This window comes from Anser brachyrhynchus (assembly GCF_964034855.1).
Source record: "Anser brachyrhynchus genome assembly, chromosome: 7".
Lineage (NCBI taxonomy): Eukaryota > Metazoa > Chordata > Aves > Anseriformes > Anatidae > Anser > Anser brachyrhynchus.
This window is the reverse complement of record NC_137701.1, coordinates 36,697,523-36,714,357: the sequence shown is the minus strand read 5'-3', so window position 1 is coordinate 36,714,357 and position 16,835 is coordinate 36,697,523. Positions and strand designations below refer to the sequence as shown.

General features: G+C 36.1%; 1 protein-coding gene across 8 annotated transcripts in view; it reads left to right on the top strand.

Annotated features, from left to right (window-relative positions):
- Positions 1-16,835, top strand: part of LRP1B (LDL receptor related protein 1B) — a 553,237-nt gene that overhangs the window by 243,981 nt on the left and 292,421 nt on the right. For all 8 annotated transcript variants that reach the window (XM_080600673.1, XM_080600668.1, XM_080600675.1 and 5 more), the window contains one exon: positions 10,693-10,855. In XM_080600673.1, coding sequence (XP_080456799.1) covers positions 10,693-10,855 — 163 coding nt within the window. The remainder of the gene's footprint in view (positions 1-10,692; positions 10,856-16,835) is intronic.

The following is a 16,835-nucleotide window of genomic DNA, read 5'->3' as shown; positions in this document are numbered from 1 at the left end:
GTGCTTTATTGTAGCCTGTGATGGAGATGCACAAAGGAGTTTGCTTGGGTCAGAATGTAATAAAGTCCTTGCTCTTTCCATAGCACTTTATCAACGGCTCTTACAGAAAGAGGAATTTCATGTTTGCAAAAGCTGATAAAACTGTGATTATTATTTGCACTGTGGTGGGCATGGCAAATTAAAAATATCATCTGAATTGGTGGTTTAATATATATATTTTTATTATTTTTTTAACTTCTTTGAATGGCAGAAGCAATGTCTAGCTCAAAAAGTATAATCTGTAGTTCATGGAAATATTTTTGTATTCTCAATACACAGAACTTAAATTGTAGATTTCTACCCAGAATTAAACAAATTTGATTCAAAACTTTCTTTTGACTTCAACTCTGGAATAGAACCTGAAATGCTGAAAACTTTATGGATCATGTCAATATTACTAAATAAATAAAACAGAGGAACAAATCTTATGCTTCTCACTATTTGTCAGTTAGGTTGAATAAAATAAAATCTTGGTTTTGCTTTACAATTTTTAATGGTGTTTTTAGTAAAGCACTCATTCTGAAATTGAAAAATTACACTTTTTTTTTTAAATGGATTAAATAACTTTTGCTAAAGTTAAGTTTAAGCTACGTATATTCTTAGTTCTGATAAAAATAATAAATGTGTTTAAATCTTTGTAAGTTATTTAATGAGGAGGACGCTATGCAAAAGGGGTGGTCTGTCTGCACAGAGCTGAAGCCCTGCATTTTATCACCATGTCACCAAACAGCTGCGGTTTGATGTGTTGGGTCAGGCATTCACCATGACGGTTCTTGAGCTGCTGATAAAAGTTTGAACCGTCTTTGCTTGTGTAATTGCATAGGATCTCTGTCACACCATGTAAGCAAAAATAATGAGCTGATTGCAGAGTACATGGGGATACCTGCCACAATGTGCAGTTCCAGAGATTCACTCCTTTTGGCATTTTTTGGACTTGCTCGTATGTCATATGAAGATATTTTGCCTATGTGATTTTTTTTTTCTATTTATATATATATATATGGAGAGGTATTTTTGTATTTACATATAGGGAAAGAAATATAATGTGTTGGAAAAATCAATGCTGTTTCTCTTCTAGTTAGGAATATCCTGAAAATAGTATGCATTTTCATTTGAAGACTCTTTCAAGGATATACAGGTTACTCACTAAGTCTGTACAACTGATTACAAAATTCAGATTTCTTTCCTGTGGTAATAACCACTGCATTAGCTTCAGAACTGAACCCTTTGGGAAAAGAGTTAGCAAGAGGTTTTGTTTGTTTGTTTGTTTGTTTTAATTTAAGTGCATCAAGTAACCCTGTGTCTTAAGTCTGGAAAGTTAGGCTTTTTTGGTCAGGTCAAATATAACAAATAACAGTCTTCTCCTCAAAGGCTGCTATTTTGATATTGGACAACATGGAATAATGGAATAAATGGACGGAAAAAAGAAATGGAGAGGAAAAAAGAGAGGAAGACAGGGAGGATGAGATCATGGTTGCATGAGTATGCGTTTGTTATAGTCAGTTGGCAGCCAACATTGATAGGCATGAAGGGTTTTATTTGTTTGTTTTGATCGAACTGTAATATGAGGCATCTGACATTAGTGAATGCTATATGGTGGCTTCGAGTGTTTTGCAGAATTACAAGCATGCCGAAGGCATCTCGTGGTGATAGTGATTCCTCTGGGTTGTGGGAATAGTTAGCCATGGATATGATGATCCTTTTTGAAGGATTTCATTTTTAGATTCAGGGAAAAAGGTGAAGGAAACTTTAATACCCTTTAATTTAAGGAGCATTTTCCTTTTCTTTCCTTTGCAACACCGAAAAAAAGAGGTCATCTCATCTAGTGAGGTACATGCTATGAGTTTGTTTTAGAGACATTATGTGGCACAAGGAGCTTGTATTTGCTAACTGTTCAGGATATATGTTTATGATTAAAGATTTTAAATATTTTGTAGTATTCTTTAAGTCATAATTCTCAAGCTGGATTTAAATTGGACTCCGTATGCAAATTTTAATTGTATTATAATCAAGTTATTTAATATATATATATTAGCAAAAGATTTTTATTTTGGGGGGGGGAAAGGGTAACGTCTTCTCCTTTACCCCTAATATGTCTGAGATGAAGATAAAGACTTCTGTGCCCAACATGAGTATTTCTGATATATATATCAGAATGAAATATTCTATGGTCAGTACTACCTACTGATTAAAATTAAATTGAATGTAAGAATGCCCTTTGGTGAAAAGACACAGATTGATTTATAGCACTGGGTCATGCCATGGACTGCATATTCATATTGTCTAGACCATACATTGCTAGTTGCAGCTATATTGAGCTCAATATGAAATTCTACTACAAAATTATGACCTGCATTTTACCTGCAAGAGACTACAGTGTGCTCTAGATCCTGTGAACCAGTTTTGTCTGACAAATGTCACCTTCTACAAAAGACATGCAATATGAATTTCCTTCCTCCCCTAAACCTTTGTTTAAGAGCTGAGAAGGTTAACTTACATCTACATTATCCCCCCAAGAAGTGCTTCTTAAAGAGTTGTTGTCCGCCTCTGGGATTAAACTGTCCAAACTTTTTCTGGAAGTCATTTTCCCTAAATACTTTGTATTGCCAAAGTAACTCCACACTTTATTGACACGTCTTTAAAACTGTAATCTACTGCCTAGCGTCTTTATGGGAAAATGGTTAAGCGACCTTATTTTTGTGTAAAGATGCTTTATGAAGTTCTTAATACATGCAGCAGGCAGTGCTGGAAGGCGGGAAGGTTGTAGACTTGTGCCTTTGATGGAGGAGGTTCAATGAGACAGGTATCACAGCCTAATGCAGCCGCATTGTTTTCCCCCAGCAGGTCTCTTAGTCCGCACGCTTGATGGGATGCGTACTGCGGCTGAATTATGCTTTAATTTTAACAGTGGATGACTTAACTGCTTTGAAGTAAATAACTGGGTTTGATTTACAGTCTCAGCAGATTTATAAGAAGCTTTTGAATGTGCAGTTAAAAAAAAAAAAAAAAGAGACTGTTATAGCTATGTACCTCTATAAATCTGTCTTTATCGTTCAGTATGGATGCAGGCTACTGGGACCCCGCTACAAGTTTACAATCATTTGGCAATGTGCTTGAAACTCAGTAATGCAGAAATTAGAAATGATCTGATTTTTGACTATTCTTACTTGTTTCTGACGAGACTGGTGGCAGAAAATTAACTTCTTATAAAAATCTAAGCCCTGGGATTAAAAAACAGGGCCATTCACAAGGCCATTATTTTATTGTTTCATGCTTCTGCCTTGCACATCTTGGCATCATGGCCAAATTTGTGACTCGAGACCAGCAGCAGAAAATTTCACTTATTTTACTCCTTCCGGAAATGTGATGCATTGTAAGGTAGAATTGTTTTATAACATGACTAAAAGAAGAGCTATGCTAAAAGCTTCAGGGGCAGATTTTACTACCCCACTGTAAAACCCCAGGCAAAGGCCCATAGCCCAAGCATGGGGCCTGTGATCTACCATCAGCACATTTCCTCTGAAAGCTCTGTAAACAGGGATTTGTTAGAGAATAAAGATGGGATTTTTGTTGTTGCTGTTGTTTTGTAGGTCTCAGGGCTCCCAGTGGAAGGAAGGGGTTTATCGTTAGACCTGCATTGCTCTGTCCGCACCCGCTCAGACCCTCTCTGTGTGCCACCTCAGCCCACGAACTGCAGCCTGTCATAACGGTACTGCTTGGCCTGGCCTCCTTCTGCAGAAAGGTGCAGCAAGTGTACATAGCTATCTGCTGTACTGCTTAAGAGGCCGCAAAACTGACTTGCACGCACGTCTTCTCATCAGTGCTCAGAGGTTAACTTACAGATGTGAGGACTGACACGGATCCTTTGGGGTAGCCTGTATCGTGGCCTTTGCAGAGTCCTTTGACTGGTGTGAATCTGGTAAATTCAGAAACTCCAAAATCAGGTGAAGTTTCTGGAGTTAGACCTTCTCTTCTTCAGAAGTGAGCTGCATCCAGTAAAAGGATAAAAATACAATCTTAAACATTTCAATTTTAATTTTAAACATAAACATGTTCCATCCTATGTCTAGCTGAAGCTGAATGCTTGAATCTCTGAGTGATTGGAGAGACGACATCTCTGAGAGACTGGATGTCTTCATGAGCCATCAGGATGCTTTTATTAAGTATTCATAATATTTAGAATAGAATCATATTTAAAAAAAAATCAGTTTGGAGAAGCTGCCATTGTCTCCATGTTCACATTTATAGGTTTTTAAAACATTATATTCTAATATCCTGTATGGTTGGAAGAATACCAACTGTATTTTTGACAGGAACCCAATTTATTGAATTTTAAATTATGTTACTTAGCAAACAAGAGGAAAAGCTTTCTTTTCTTCTGAGGAACTTGAAGTCTGGATGTTTTAAAGTGCTTATTTAAATGTAATGTTTTAGGTTTTGCATTGTACTCCTTACAAACACTGTCTGAGAAGGCTGATTTATTTCAAAGGAATTTTGTGTTTGAGGATGAGTCATTTGCAAAAAATAGATCGGTATTTGTCATTTGATTATTCATTTTTAAACATATGCAATAATCACTCAGGACATGGCTGTTTAAAGTTTAGACAACAATGTTGTCTAACTTATTGAATGGTGGCACTTTTAATAAAAATATATTTTGTAAATGGCATTGCAGACATAGTTACAGCCAGTTGCTGTCAATAGGACAGGCACAGAAAAATCTATGCCAATCTAACTTTCCCAAACCACAGTGTCAGTACTGGCTTGTCTGGGCTACTAATTAGGAGCATTACTCTCAGATGAGAGGCAAAGCAAAGGCAGATTTTACAGCCTGTCATTTAAGCGTGCTTTAACTACTGTTTACCTGGTAGCCTTTTTGGTGTCTGTTCTGGAAAAAGAAATGATTGCTACCATTAGTCTCATTACTCAAAAGTTGTCAAAAAGCCCATCTTCAAGTTGCTTTCTTTTGTTTTTGTTTTTGTTTTCTTTTGTTACTTTTTAGAGTAAAATGTGTTGGTTTTAAATAAGTATTTTTATCTTTTTTTTCTTTTTTTCTTTTTTTCCTCTGAATAGATAGTAAGTTAAATTGAACAGGTTTGTCCATGCCTGGCACTTTTATCATTTGCTTACCTTACACAACACACACAGTCTCACCTGATAAAATGTCAACTTTCAGTCAAAGAAAAAGAAAATCAAGCTTTCTAGTGGTGGAGAAGTAAAATGCATATGTGTTGGAAAAATACACCCTGAAGGTTCAGGGAACATAGCAAGAGGCAAAATATTTCAAATATGTTGTCCCATTTTTATATTATTTTTTATGACCTCATTTCTTGAGGTTTTAGTTTCCAAATTATTATTTATTTTTTTATTTTTTAAAACCTTTGTTTCTATTTTACATGTTTGGACTTCAGCAGAAAGCAGGAGGTTCTTCCGTAGTTGAAACACAGTGAAGCTAACTTTCATGGCAGGCTGCTTTACGAAAGACAGCCCCAGAGGCACACAGTTCCTAACACAACAGGCTGTGGAGAAAGCGGGTGTGAAACTGCCTGTGAGGTCTGCAGAGCTGTTGTTCCCGGTTGTCTTTGGTGGACGGGACAGAAGGTGACTCTTCCTGGCACGGGGCACTTGAGCAGCGCCACCCCAGTACTCGTAGGGTGTGTGACCATTAGGGACTGTACCGACACCTTCCATGTGCTAGGATACTCGTTACAGAAACATTAACTCCTACAAGTTTTATTAGCCCAATCCTCTCTCGCTTCTCAGAAGCATTTATTCCCCTAGCATATGGCCAGCCGTCCAAACAACTGTTGCACTGTCCTTAGAACTACCCTGCTTGTTGAGCCAATTATCATAGAATAAATTAAACGAGTGGCTCTTAGCTGACCTGGCTACCTGACAAGGCCGAGCTGCTCTTTGCAAAGTCCTGTAAAATAAGCACTCGACGTTTGGGTGTGCAGAAGCAGCGGGTACTTCCCTCCTCACCTGCAGTTTCCAGGTGGTGTTCGTGGGGGGCCAGGAAACCTGCCCACCCACACCGGCTGCTATTTTATTGAACCACCACTACTTTAAAGCACTTCCCTGTCCCTCATCTCCCCCATGCCAGCAAAGAATATAGCATTAAACTCCTCTGTGGAAGTTTGGATGTTATATTGCTTCAGAAGAAACGTATATGGGCTATGGAAGAAGAATTAATACCTAATTCTTTTTTAGCTTTTTGTGTAAATCAAAATAATACTTCCTTTAAGAGCAACTGTTGCAAAAGAAAAAATAAACTTTGTGACAAAAACGAATATTATTTCATAGCATTTTCAATTATATCCATTAATATTAGGAAAATGAAAGCAAAAATAGTATTATTTTAAAAAGATCCAAAACCTTGCCTAAACATAAATAATGATTTATGATTTCGATGCCGATAAAGATATTTTACTGTAGATAATATACAATTTATTTGAAACTATCAGTATTGTCTCTATGCAATAAATAAAAAGGTTTTATAAAAAGAACTTATTTCCTATAGCAATTGTCAATGAAATTGTTGCTCATTGAGTCTTGAGTGGATTTCCCAGTTCTTCATTGCAGTCGTCCAGAGCAAGGAAAAATTTAAGTATATAAGGCAGTAGAAGCTTAGTTCTTTCTCTTGAAATAGAGAGAGGTCGTCTATCTTTTTAATTATTAACCAGAAGCATATGGGGATCACACTAGGCATTTTTAATTTTAATTATACTTCATCCAGAATCATTCCTCTGTTCACTCAGAAGTTTCTATAAAAGACTTGAGCTACTTTAAGTTTCTCCTTGTCATGTGCTTAGATCATTTTGCATGTTAAAAACGGGAAATTTTTACTGAAGTGTATAAATGGAGAAAAGATGCTAATTTTTCTATTTCTACTCTTTCTTCCACATTTGTAAAAAATAAAATCTATTACCATAATATTTACGTTAATAGGCAGTGCCTGTGTTGAATCCTCAATTATTACAGCAGTAGTACAAATACAAGAATATGGCACTGGTTTTTGCTCTTTTCCATTAACTGAATTCTTCTTGTGCAAGTCTTTATTTGAAATTAAAATGTGCACTGTACAAAATACATGTTTGAGATTTGAAATGAAAGAAGACAGTAATTCAGTATGGTTCTGATTTTCATAAACTATATTTTGGCCATAAGACATATATTTCTAGTAGCATTTGAAGACTTAGTCACCCTCATACAAAATTGTCATTTTCTCTAAAGGTATAATAATACTTGTATGTTTAAAAAATATATACTTCCAGTCACACTTGCTAGTGCCCACGGTCTACATAACGTCATCAATCAAAGTAGATTTAGACCAAAATTTAGACTATATGGTATGTTAACATTTCTTTCTGAAGTCCTTAAGAGGAAACTCTGTTTTTTAGAAAGTCCTAAAGGAAGGTTGATCACATTTGGCAGAAATACTCCATGGAAACTGTAATTAAAATAGGAAAAACCCTCAAAAACATATACAAGATTGTTCAGAATAAATATGTGTGCTTTCAGGAAAGGTGTTTCTTTTAGAGACTTCTGAGGCTGTGTGAATGAAAGAAAAAAGATTTATTGCTTTAACAATGTCAGTGAACTAGCCATCTGCACATATTCAGTTTTAATATATGAATATAGAAATAAGCAAGAAATTAATTCAGTAACATCTTGACCACAAAAATATATATTTTAAAAGTCCCTAGTGCAACCAAAACCTTATCTCTGTAGCATACAGTACATTTGACTTGTCTGATAACTGGAGAGCCATTCAAAGCATCTAAATGCATAGCTGCTATAGTGAAACCATAGGGATTAAAAGTTTGAATCATGAAAACTGCCAGCTAAGTGGATTTTTCACATGGGATATGATTTTACAGAGGCGTAGACTTGGACAATTCTTTATAAGCTTCTCTTGTGAGCAATTGGATGTGTCCTACGCACAGCAGAGCTCATGGTATAAAAAAGACAAAAACTAAACCACAACACTGGTACCTAAAATACACAACATATTTGTGTTAGATGAACTGTTAAATGAAAATGCTACTGTGCATTAAATGTCTAAGTTAATTACCAGATTTCAATGATGTACTGCTCTAGAAGGTTTATTTTAGAGAAATGTTCTCTCCATAGTGGGAGATCTCTCCTCCATTTCATGCAGTAGACTTCTGAAGAAAAATGTGAATTAATGTGGCTCTTTTTCTGGAAACTGTAATCGAGTCTTCTAGCATAGCATGCTTTGTAATGAACAGCTTTATAAGGAACGCAGTTGTAATGAGCCTATGTCTTGTAAACAGCCTGTGCTGCTGGTAACTCCACACTCTTCCCAAAGACAACCTGCTGGGGAAGGGAAATGGGGCAAAGAGATGTTAAGAGCTCTGAATGCTTTTTGAAGTCTGTGACACAAAGGTTATCCAGTTAAATTGCTTCTAGGTGTCTCACTTTGCCTGGATTGCTGAGCAACCTCAGCTGCAGCTATTTGATGCAAATTGTTATCCCTAGTGTGACCTTCAATTAATTTCCTTTTATTCCATAAATACCTGTCCAGTGCCATTTCTCGTTAATGACACAATAACAAATCACTGATGAAAAAAAATGCAGGTAATAGTTCATAGATGTGAGTATCATTACGTGAGCAGATCTAATAAACTGTATGTATCATGCCTTTCAAGTATGTGTCACACTTAGGCAAAACTAGGAATTTTCCCACAGGTTGGAAAGAAGACAGTACCCCCCCTTTTCCTCTGCTTCCCAAAGTATAGCAGTGTTCCAGAGCTCACATTGCAAGAATTTAATTACTAATTTTGTGTCTAGAAGTATTTAAAATTGAATCTCTTTTGTAACTTTCATTCTCCATAAGTAAGATTTATTATTATTATTTTTTCCCCGTGTTGTATGAAATATTTGTTAGTGCTTACATATGTCTTATGTGCTACATAGCGCACCTGACATTGACCTCCTCTGGAGGTTGGACCCGGGACTAAATGGAGCATTCCTTTATTCTAGCTCAGCGTGTCTTTATAATAGGAGCTATCAGAAGAGAAAAGGCATAATATTCACCGTGAATTAAAAGGAAAATGAGTAGCAGAAGGGAAGAAATCTGAGATAGAAGAGACTGTAATGAACTGTGTAATAGGATGGCTGAGATGGAGTAGAGCTGGTGTCTTGACATTTTATTGAGTAAATCTTGTTTATGTTATCTGCACTTTGAAGGACAATGCATGAGTCTCCATGTCTGTTTTAAGTATTTAGCAAATACATAACTCATAAACTCTCAGTTATTGTCAAAAACTTACTGACTGGAATTTCTCTCTGAATCAGGTTTACTTTATATTCTCTAATACAAGATGAGTGTGATAGAAACAGCAGGTTCTTATTCAGGTGTGTTTGTTGGGACTAAAAAACTTATGAAGGATGATAGAAATAAATAAAACTGAAAGTATCAAAACTAAAAGCATCAAAAAAACCCTGTGTGAAATACTATTTTATCACATTTTTTTCTGTCATGAAATAATTTTGTTATATTATCAGTATCTTGAAATCATTGTAATATAATAAATATATATTTTGAAAATGAAAGTTCATTCGTATTTAACATTGAAAATATTTCAAAGGAAATATAGTTATAGTAGTTTGTTATTTTTAATTTAAGAATAACCAAGTCTTCTATCTCACAGGGTGGTGTCAATTCAGTACTGTCAATGAGAATAGGAAGTAAAGAAATCTTAGTTAAATGAACTTAGTTAAATGAAATTGATAATTGATAGTTATGTTCCTTGCACTTCTTTATGCTTTTTTACTGTAAGACTATGTTTTAGACCAGTAGATTGACTTAAAAACGCAGAGATTAGAAGACATTTACAAGAAATAGTTCCAGGATCCCACCAGAAAAAACCTTTTACTGTTTGGAAATGAGAGCAGTAGTGCTAGGTGGTTGTGAAGCCACCTTAGCATCCTGAGAGAAAAACTCCTGGGTCATTGTTAAGAAACTTCTCCAGGTACCAGGCAGACAGCTACTTTGATGCTAATCATTGTGACAGGTGAATCAGAAATCTGGCTGCATGCAGACTTTACAAAACAACAAGAAAAAGAAAAAAAAAAATGAATTCATTGCACACACGTATGTGCTATATTACATACAGTGTGTTTAGACATACATAGCTACACACAGGCTTTTAGAATCTCTGTGGAATATTTATAATCAATTTTTAGTTCCCTTTATACGTATCTAATAAACTGCTGCAAGCATTATCAGTGTGCCATCCCCATGGCGTAACAGACACCCATTTCCAACCCCTCTCTCGCAGACACACTATTGGTTGGTGGTGTTGCTTCTGAGCATATCATTACAAAATTTCACAGACAGAATTTAAAATATTTAACAGTGCTATGAACAAATGTGTACCTTTGATATCCTTGAAGTTGAAATGAGACTTGTGCTTAGAAAGGAACAACTCTCTCTAACTAGTTTTTGTCCATAGAGAATTTAATTCTTTATTATATACCATATACCATGTATAAAATCTCATTGTAAAAACAGCTTGAGTTCTTTGGGTAGAGTGTTTCTTTGGTGAAGTTCCTTGTATTACAAATAATTATTTGCATTACAATTGTTCTTCTGAGCTTTCTTTTTATCCTTTGATTTTTTGGCAGATGTACAGCAAATAGCAATCGACTGGATCACTGGGAATTTTTACTTCGTGGATCACGTCAGTGACAGGATCTTTGTCTGCAACCAGAATGGAACAGTGTGTGTCACGCTCATCGAGCTGGATCTCAATAACCCTAAGGCCATAGCTGTTGATCCAACATCAGGGTAAGATTATTTATTTGCGTTAGGAAATGTTGACCTTATATGATGTGTGCTGGTCTGTGTATCTGCTTCATTCTAGTGTTTTAAAAACTGTTTTTCACTGCTGTCCTGAATTACTTGCACAGTTGGACAAAGTAGTAACACGTAATGCACTTGCAGCAAGTACTTAACATAACTGTATTAATCACAGGTTGTGCCTTGTAACTTTTCGAAGTGAAGTTGGAAATGGAAAACCAATTTTATCTCTACTTCTCCTAAGATTATTTTCTGTTTTTCTGTAAATTGTGTTTATAACTAGAGTATGTGGAAAAGGAACTTCTTATACTGTTCTCCCTCAGCTGCAGCAATATGGAAACTGGCTCTAAGAAGTTTAATTACACAAAAAACTGAAAGATTTTTTTCCTCTGCTTTAGACAGTCAGCAATAATGATAAAAACACATTGTATTTGCTTTTTTTCTTGTATAGTTATGTTCAACGCCACCTGGGAATAAAGCCTTGCCTAAAATATAGGGCTCTAAAAATCTTCTACTCTATAACAGCCACCAGCTGGGAAAAGTTTTCAAGCAAATGATGAAGTAAAAGCATAGCTAAATAGGAATAATTAAGTTAATTTAAAAACTGTAAATTTCAGTGAGGATTTTGGAACAGAGATTTTATTTTGGTTTTATTAGTCTGTAAGTAGTTAAACCAAAATGCCTGGTGGAATACGTCCTAAACAGCCATAAGCCCCTTCTCAATAAATACAAAAATATTTACTGTAGAACAGCTTGTCATCCATATGTGGACTTTTGTCACTCTTTATTTAAAGCCTGATTGAATATTAAGATGCATGATCACAATGACTTTAATTCTGACAAGAACAGCTTGCATGTAAAGTTTACAAAGAAGTTTTATAATGTAATTCTTGAGTATAGCTGTATTTCTATCTGCAGCAGATGGTGAGCTTGACTTGATCTGACTGCAGTGTTGTTTTAAAAGAAAAATAAAAAATGCGTGTTTAAATTGATTTTTCTGCAAGTTCTGATCTGAAAGAACTTGAAGCTTTCAGATCTGCCAGCAGCAGCCTTTTTTTTTTTTTTTTTCTATACATTTGCTTGTATATTCTTTGCGGGATTTATTAGATGAATCCACAGCTTGTCATTAGATAATCTTATCTGTCAGGGATGTAAGAATTATATCCAGCACTTTGATTCTGCAAGGAGGAATGGAACAGAAGAAGAAAGACTGGTTTTCCTTCTGTTTGTTCTTAGCTAGCTGCAAACCATCCTTATTCAGATAGTTGCCTTTTGCAGTGCCACATCTGAGAGCAATCATGTCTGTTTTAGTGTAGATGGAAGCGCTGGCCTGGAGGGAGACTATAAGTGATCATATTTAATACTGTGATTCTTCGTAGAGCAATATCAGTTTATTTCATGATGGAAACACTAGGTGGACTTTATTTCTTTACAGTTTTAGTTGGCAATTATATTAATTATATGACATATGTAGTTATGTTAATAGGATATCTAACATACATCGTAATTGATAATCCTCACTTTATATATTACTTGTACTTGTTAGTGACTGGGCTTTGGTACAAAATGAAAAGAGATAATCAAAACATTCTGGCTACTTAAAAATGTGTTTTCTTCCGTTCTTTTTTTCTCTATTTTTGCTTTTCATTTTACTTTCATGCTGATTCTAATTGAGACATATTTCTGTGTCAAAGTATGAACATGGTATTGCTGTCTAGGTAACTTGCAGATTTACTATTCATTTATTTTTTTATTGTATTTAAATATGAAGCCCAGGATGAGTGTTGTTTTTTTGTTTGTTTGTTTGTTTGTTTTTGGGGGGCGGGGGTTGGTTTTGGTTTTTGTGGGCTCCTGTAAAAAATACATTTTAAGGCATTAGATATAATTACATTTTAAGGTATTTGCTCCTGTAACATGTATTGCTGTTATAGTGTGTTCACTGTCTCCAGCATTCTTCTAAAAGCTGAAAGTACATCTGCACAGAGAAGACCATTTCCTGCATTAAGGAATTCAGAGCTTGATCCTAAGACTTTATATCTATGACAGACTTCCCTGTAGTAGTACAAGGTCAAGCCCTGCTATTTTTATGTGCTCACATCTGAGCTGGTTTTAGTTGCATTTAGTTGTTACTTTACGAACCAGAAATTCTCCATTTATCATTAGAATAAAATGAGAGTAGGTGGAAAATTACTTAATCCATTTCTTTTTTTTTTGTGTGAGTGTGATGAATTTTACATCTCTGTGAGATTTGTTCGATGTTTAGTGGTGATGGTTTCATATACTGTTGTGTCCTTACAGTTGAACTTGAACTACTAAGCTTATTTCACACCATACAGCGAATGAATGAGAACTCTTGTTATTTTTCTAAAACTCAACTTTAAGTTGAGAGAAGAAAGACTCTGCTACTGAAAAAGATCTTGAACAAGCAAGTTTGTCACGTGTCTAATCTAAGCATATTACTTTGGTCTAGGATTTCAGCAGTTTTACCAATACAAACTGCGTTCCTTTTTTAGTACTCCAGACGATGTCTAACGAAAGCCCACCTGAAACATTTAGGAAAACAAACAAACAAAAACGAGGTAATTAATTATTTACCCAGCTAGAGGTTTTGGTGTACTAATACTCATCTGCTTCGTCGACTGATTTTCAGTTCAGAATAGCACAACATAATTACTGGAACCGTCACAGGGGGCTGTTACCAGAGGGAACGGCTGGGTTTCCACTGCCACTGGGAGTTGTTCGGAGTTCAGACTTGTCAGTGAAGTGTATGCTGAACTAAAAAGCTAGAGCAATGCTAGTAGAAAAACGAAGTGGCAGTCAGAAACAGATAGGAAGAATAAATTGTTTTGCAATAATATGTTATCTATCGAATACCTTTGAAGTAAGATGCTTGGCTCCTAATGTCTGCAGCTCATAGTTATGATAAATTTTAATATGGGACCTCGGTGGTCAAGAAACAGAAGCTATTGCTCTGACTGGTCCTTGAAACTGGCATACAGTTGATGATGGTACTGATGACTCACGTGAAACAAATATGAGCTGAGTTAGAAGGATTTTCACTCTAGCTGTGGTCTGTAGTCACGGGGAATCCTTTCTAAAGAATCCTAGCTAGTTTGGCAATCAGCTTGCATAGTCACAGGGCTTGGATCCCCATACATGTATGACAGGGAAGGCGATACATTTTAAACTGACAAGACCACAGATTTGTATTTAGGTTCTCTGTCAGCTCTGCCACCAACAAGCTAGATGTCTATAGGCAAGGCATTTTATTTCTCTTATATTTCAGTCTCCCCTTTCATTTAATAGGGAGCATAGAAAACATGTTGAATTTTAAGGAGTGCACTTCCAAAACGGATCCAATCATAAAGGTATGTGTACAGAAAAAGCACATAGGGTGAGATTACAGAGAGGACGTGCAGAGCGAAGCCGGCGAGTGGGAGGATGCGTGGAGCAGAGCACAGAGGTACTGTGAGTGAAGAAATGGGTGAGACGTACATGAATCACTACAAAGGAAGGGTGTAGCGGAGGGGGAGAATAGGAAGGGGGAGAGAAGAATGGGAGAGGACGCTCAATTAGAGGCTGAAGGCATTGAAATGGGAGCTTGTAGCTACCATTTAAAGGTTGTATTAGTAACAATGGGGAGAAAAGACTTACTGCTAAAGAGATTTGTAAAAAGAGCAAGCTCGCACTTTAATACTGCAACATTGTGTGTCATGTAAATATTTGAATAAATCTTTTAATCGGCTTTTCCTTCTGCTATGTTGTAGAAGTAATAATAAAAAAGAACCCTGCTTATTTCTTTCATGCAACAACTGCAAATGCATACAGGAAGAGATTGTGATACGATGGCTGTTAAAAGCCATGTCTGTTAATGTGTTATGGTGTTATGTACCAATTCTTGTAAATGCTAATAAGTCAAGAAAAAAGAAAACAGTTGTAGAACAGCAAAAAGAAAAAAAAATCTTTTTCACTTTAAGTATGCAATAGCAATCAGTTGCTAACCTTTCCAATCCACAAAGGTGAACAAGGGAAGGATTAATAGCTGAAGTTTTCTTTTTCCTTATCTCGGAAACTCATTCTGAGGGGAAAAAAAAAAAAAAAGAAAAGAAAAAAAAAGGATTATTCCATTAACTTCCTCTTAGATTCTAAGGACTGAAAGACTGAAAGCACAGCTTTTACTGTGGCTAAAATCAAGCCATGTTATAAAAAGAAAAACAAAAACATAACAAAGTTCTTGAAATAGTTGGGCATTTTCCCTCAGTCTAAAATTTGAGAAAATGGGAGAAAGCACAGTGTGAGATGGCATTTTGAAATGTGGTCTTCTGTATAAGGACTGAGCTGAGCAACATCCTTAAAACATATTTAAAAGAAGCTCTAAAAAAAACTCCTAAGGAGCAGTTGTTTCTGTTCTGTAAGCTTTTTGTTTGCTTGCTTTTCTTGTAAATCTATTGCACTTCTGATATAATTCTCGTATGGGTATTAGGAAGACATTGGAGGTCTCATATGAACCCTGTTGTTGTCCAGAGTGATCAGCTGCAGTCAAGTATTTTCTTAATCAAGCTGTGTATGATTGTCCTCCAGAGACATTTGTGGTTATTGAACAGCCCAAAATGTAATGTGAACTTGACTGAGCAGTTCACGTTAACAAAGTCGAAAGAATAGGAAAGTTTTTACACGTCACTGAATCAAAGTTTTCCTTGCTAGAGAGTTATGCTCAGGAAATGCACAGGAGTGCCTGGGGTGTGCAAAGGACATCCAGAGGATGGAAAACAACCATCCAGAGGGCAAAGAGATTCTTTCTTTTTTCTTTTTTTTTTTCACCTGTGAATGGAATGAGTTTTGGACTGACGATTCAACCTGTTTGGCAGCATGGCAAGACTTGTAAGCTGGTAAGAAATCTCCTGCTTGGTGGAATCTGGGAAAAAGCTCAGAGAAACCTTTGCACAGGTCAAGTCTTTGATGGAGCATCTGACTAGACAGAGCCCTGAAATCCCGTGTTAGGAGTCCTGCAATATCCAAAGAAGAACAAGTCAGGTGATGAGGAGCCAGAGAGACATTCTTTTAATAAGAAATGTTTCGATTTGAATCTTTCCTTGTGTTTAGCATGACTGGTGAATGGGGATCCCAGCAGCTGGCTGTGGGAAGCATGGCCTTTCCCTTCACAGCTGCTTTTAGAAAGTGGCCAGAGATGTGTCGTGCTGGAGAGATTTCTCAAAGACAGCAAGAAAAATGTCTTAGAGCTGACCTGGCAGTGTGATAATTGGCGACTGGACTGGAGTGATTTCACAGACAAGGAAAGTCAGGGAATTTGTTATCAATAGGAATCAAGTCTCTTGCAGGGGAGGAGAGGAGCAAAAATTCAAAAAGCAGGGGAGGTCAAAACAGTAGATATTTTTCTTCATTTGCTTCATTGTCATTTAGACAGGGGAGTCTTTTAGGATAAGAATAAAACATCTACACTTATTGTCTGCTGCCTTTTTTATTCTCTTTTTTCTCTCTTGTCTCTGAGCTTTTATAGCACCCACAAGGCTTGAGAGATATCTGCGTCTTAAAACTTTTTTTTTTTCTCTCAGATTAGTCACCGTTTCCTGCTGATCAAAGAGGAGTGTTATAATCATTAAAGCTCACTTTTAAACAGCAAAATCATTAGTATTTTAATAACATGCCATTATTAAAAGAGTTCAGTTCCTCTTCTTGTCACAAAGCAATTTCAAAGAGCTGTAAGATACATATAAGGAACAGTAACTTTTAGAAAGTTTTAAAGGTGACCTGGAAAAGAATCGTCTTCAAAAATAAAATAAAATAAAATAAAAATCTTTACAATAATTAATGACAATCTGGAAGTTTTCATTAAGAATTCAGATTTTGTTGCTCATCCTCCCACTCCACCACCTCTTTCAGGCTGTGAGAGGTAAGAAATAGCGGTCTTTTGAAATTGTTTGCCTCTGTTGCTGCTATCTGTTTAGTT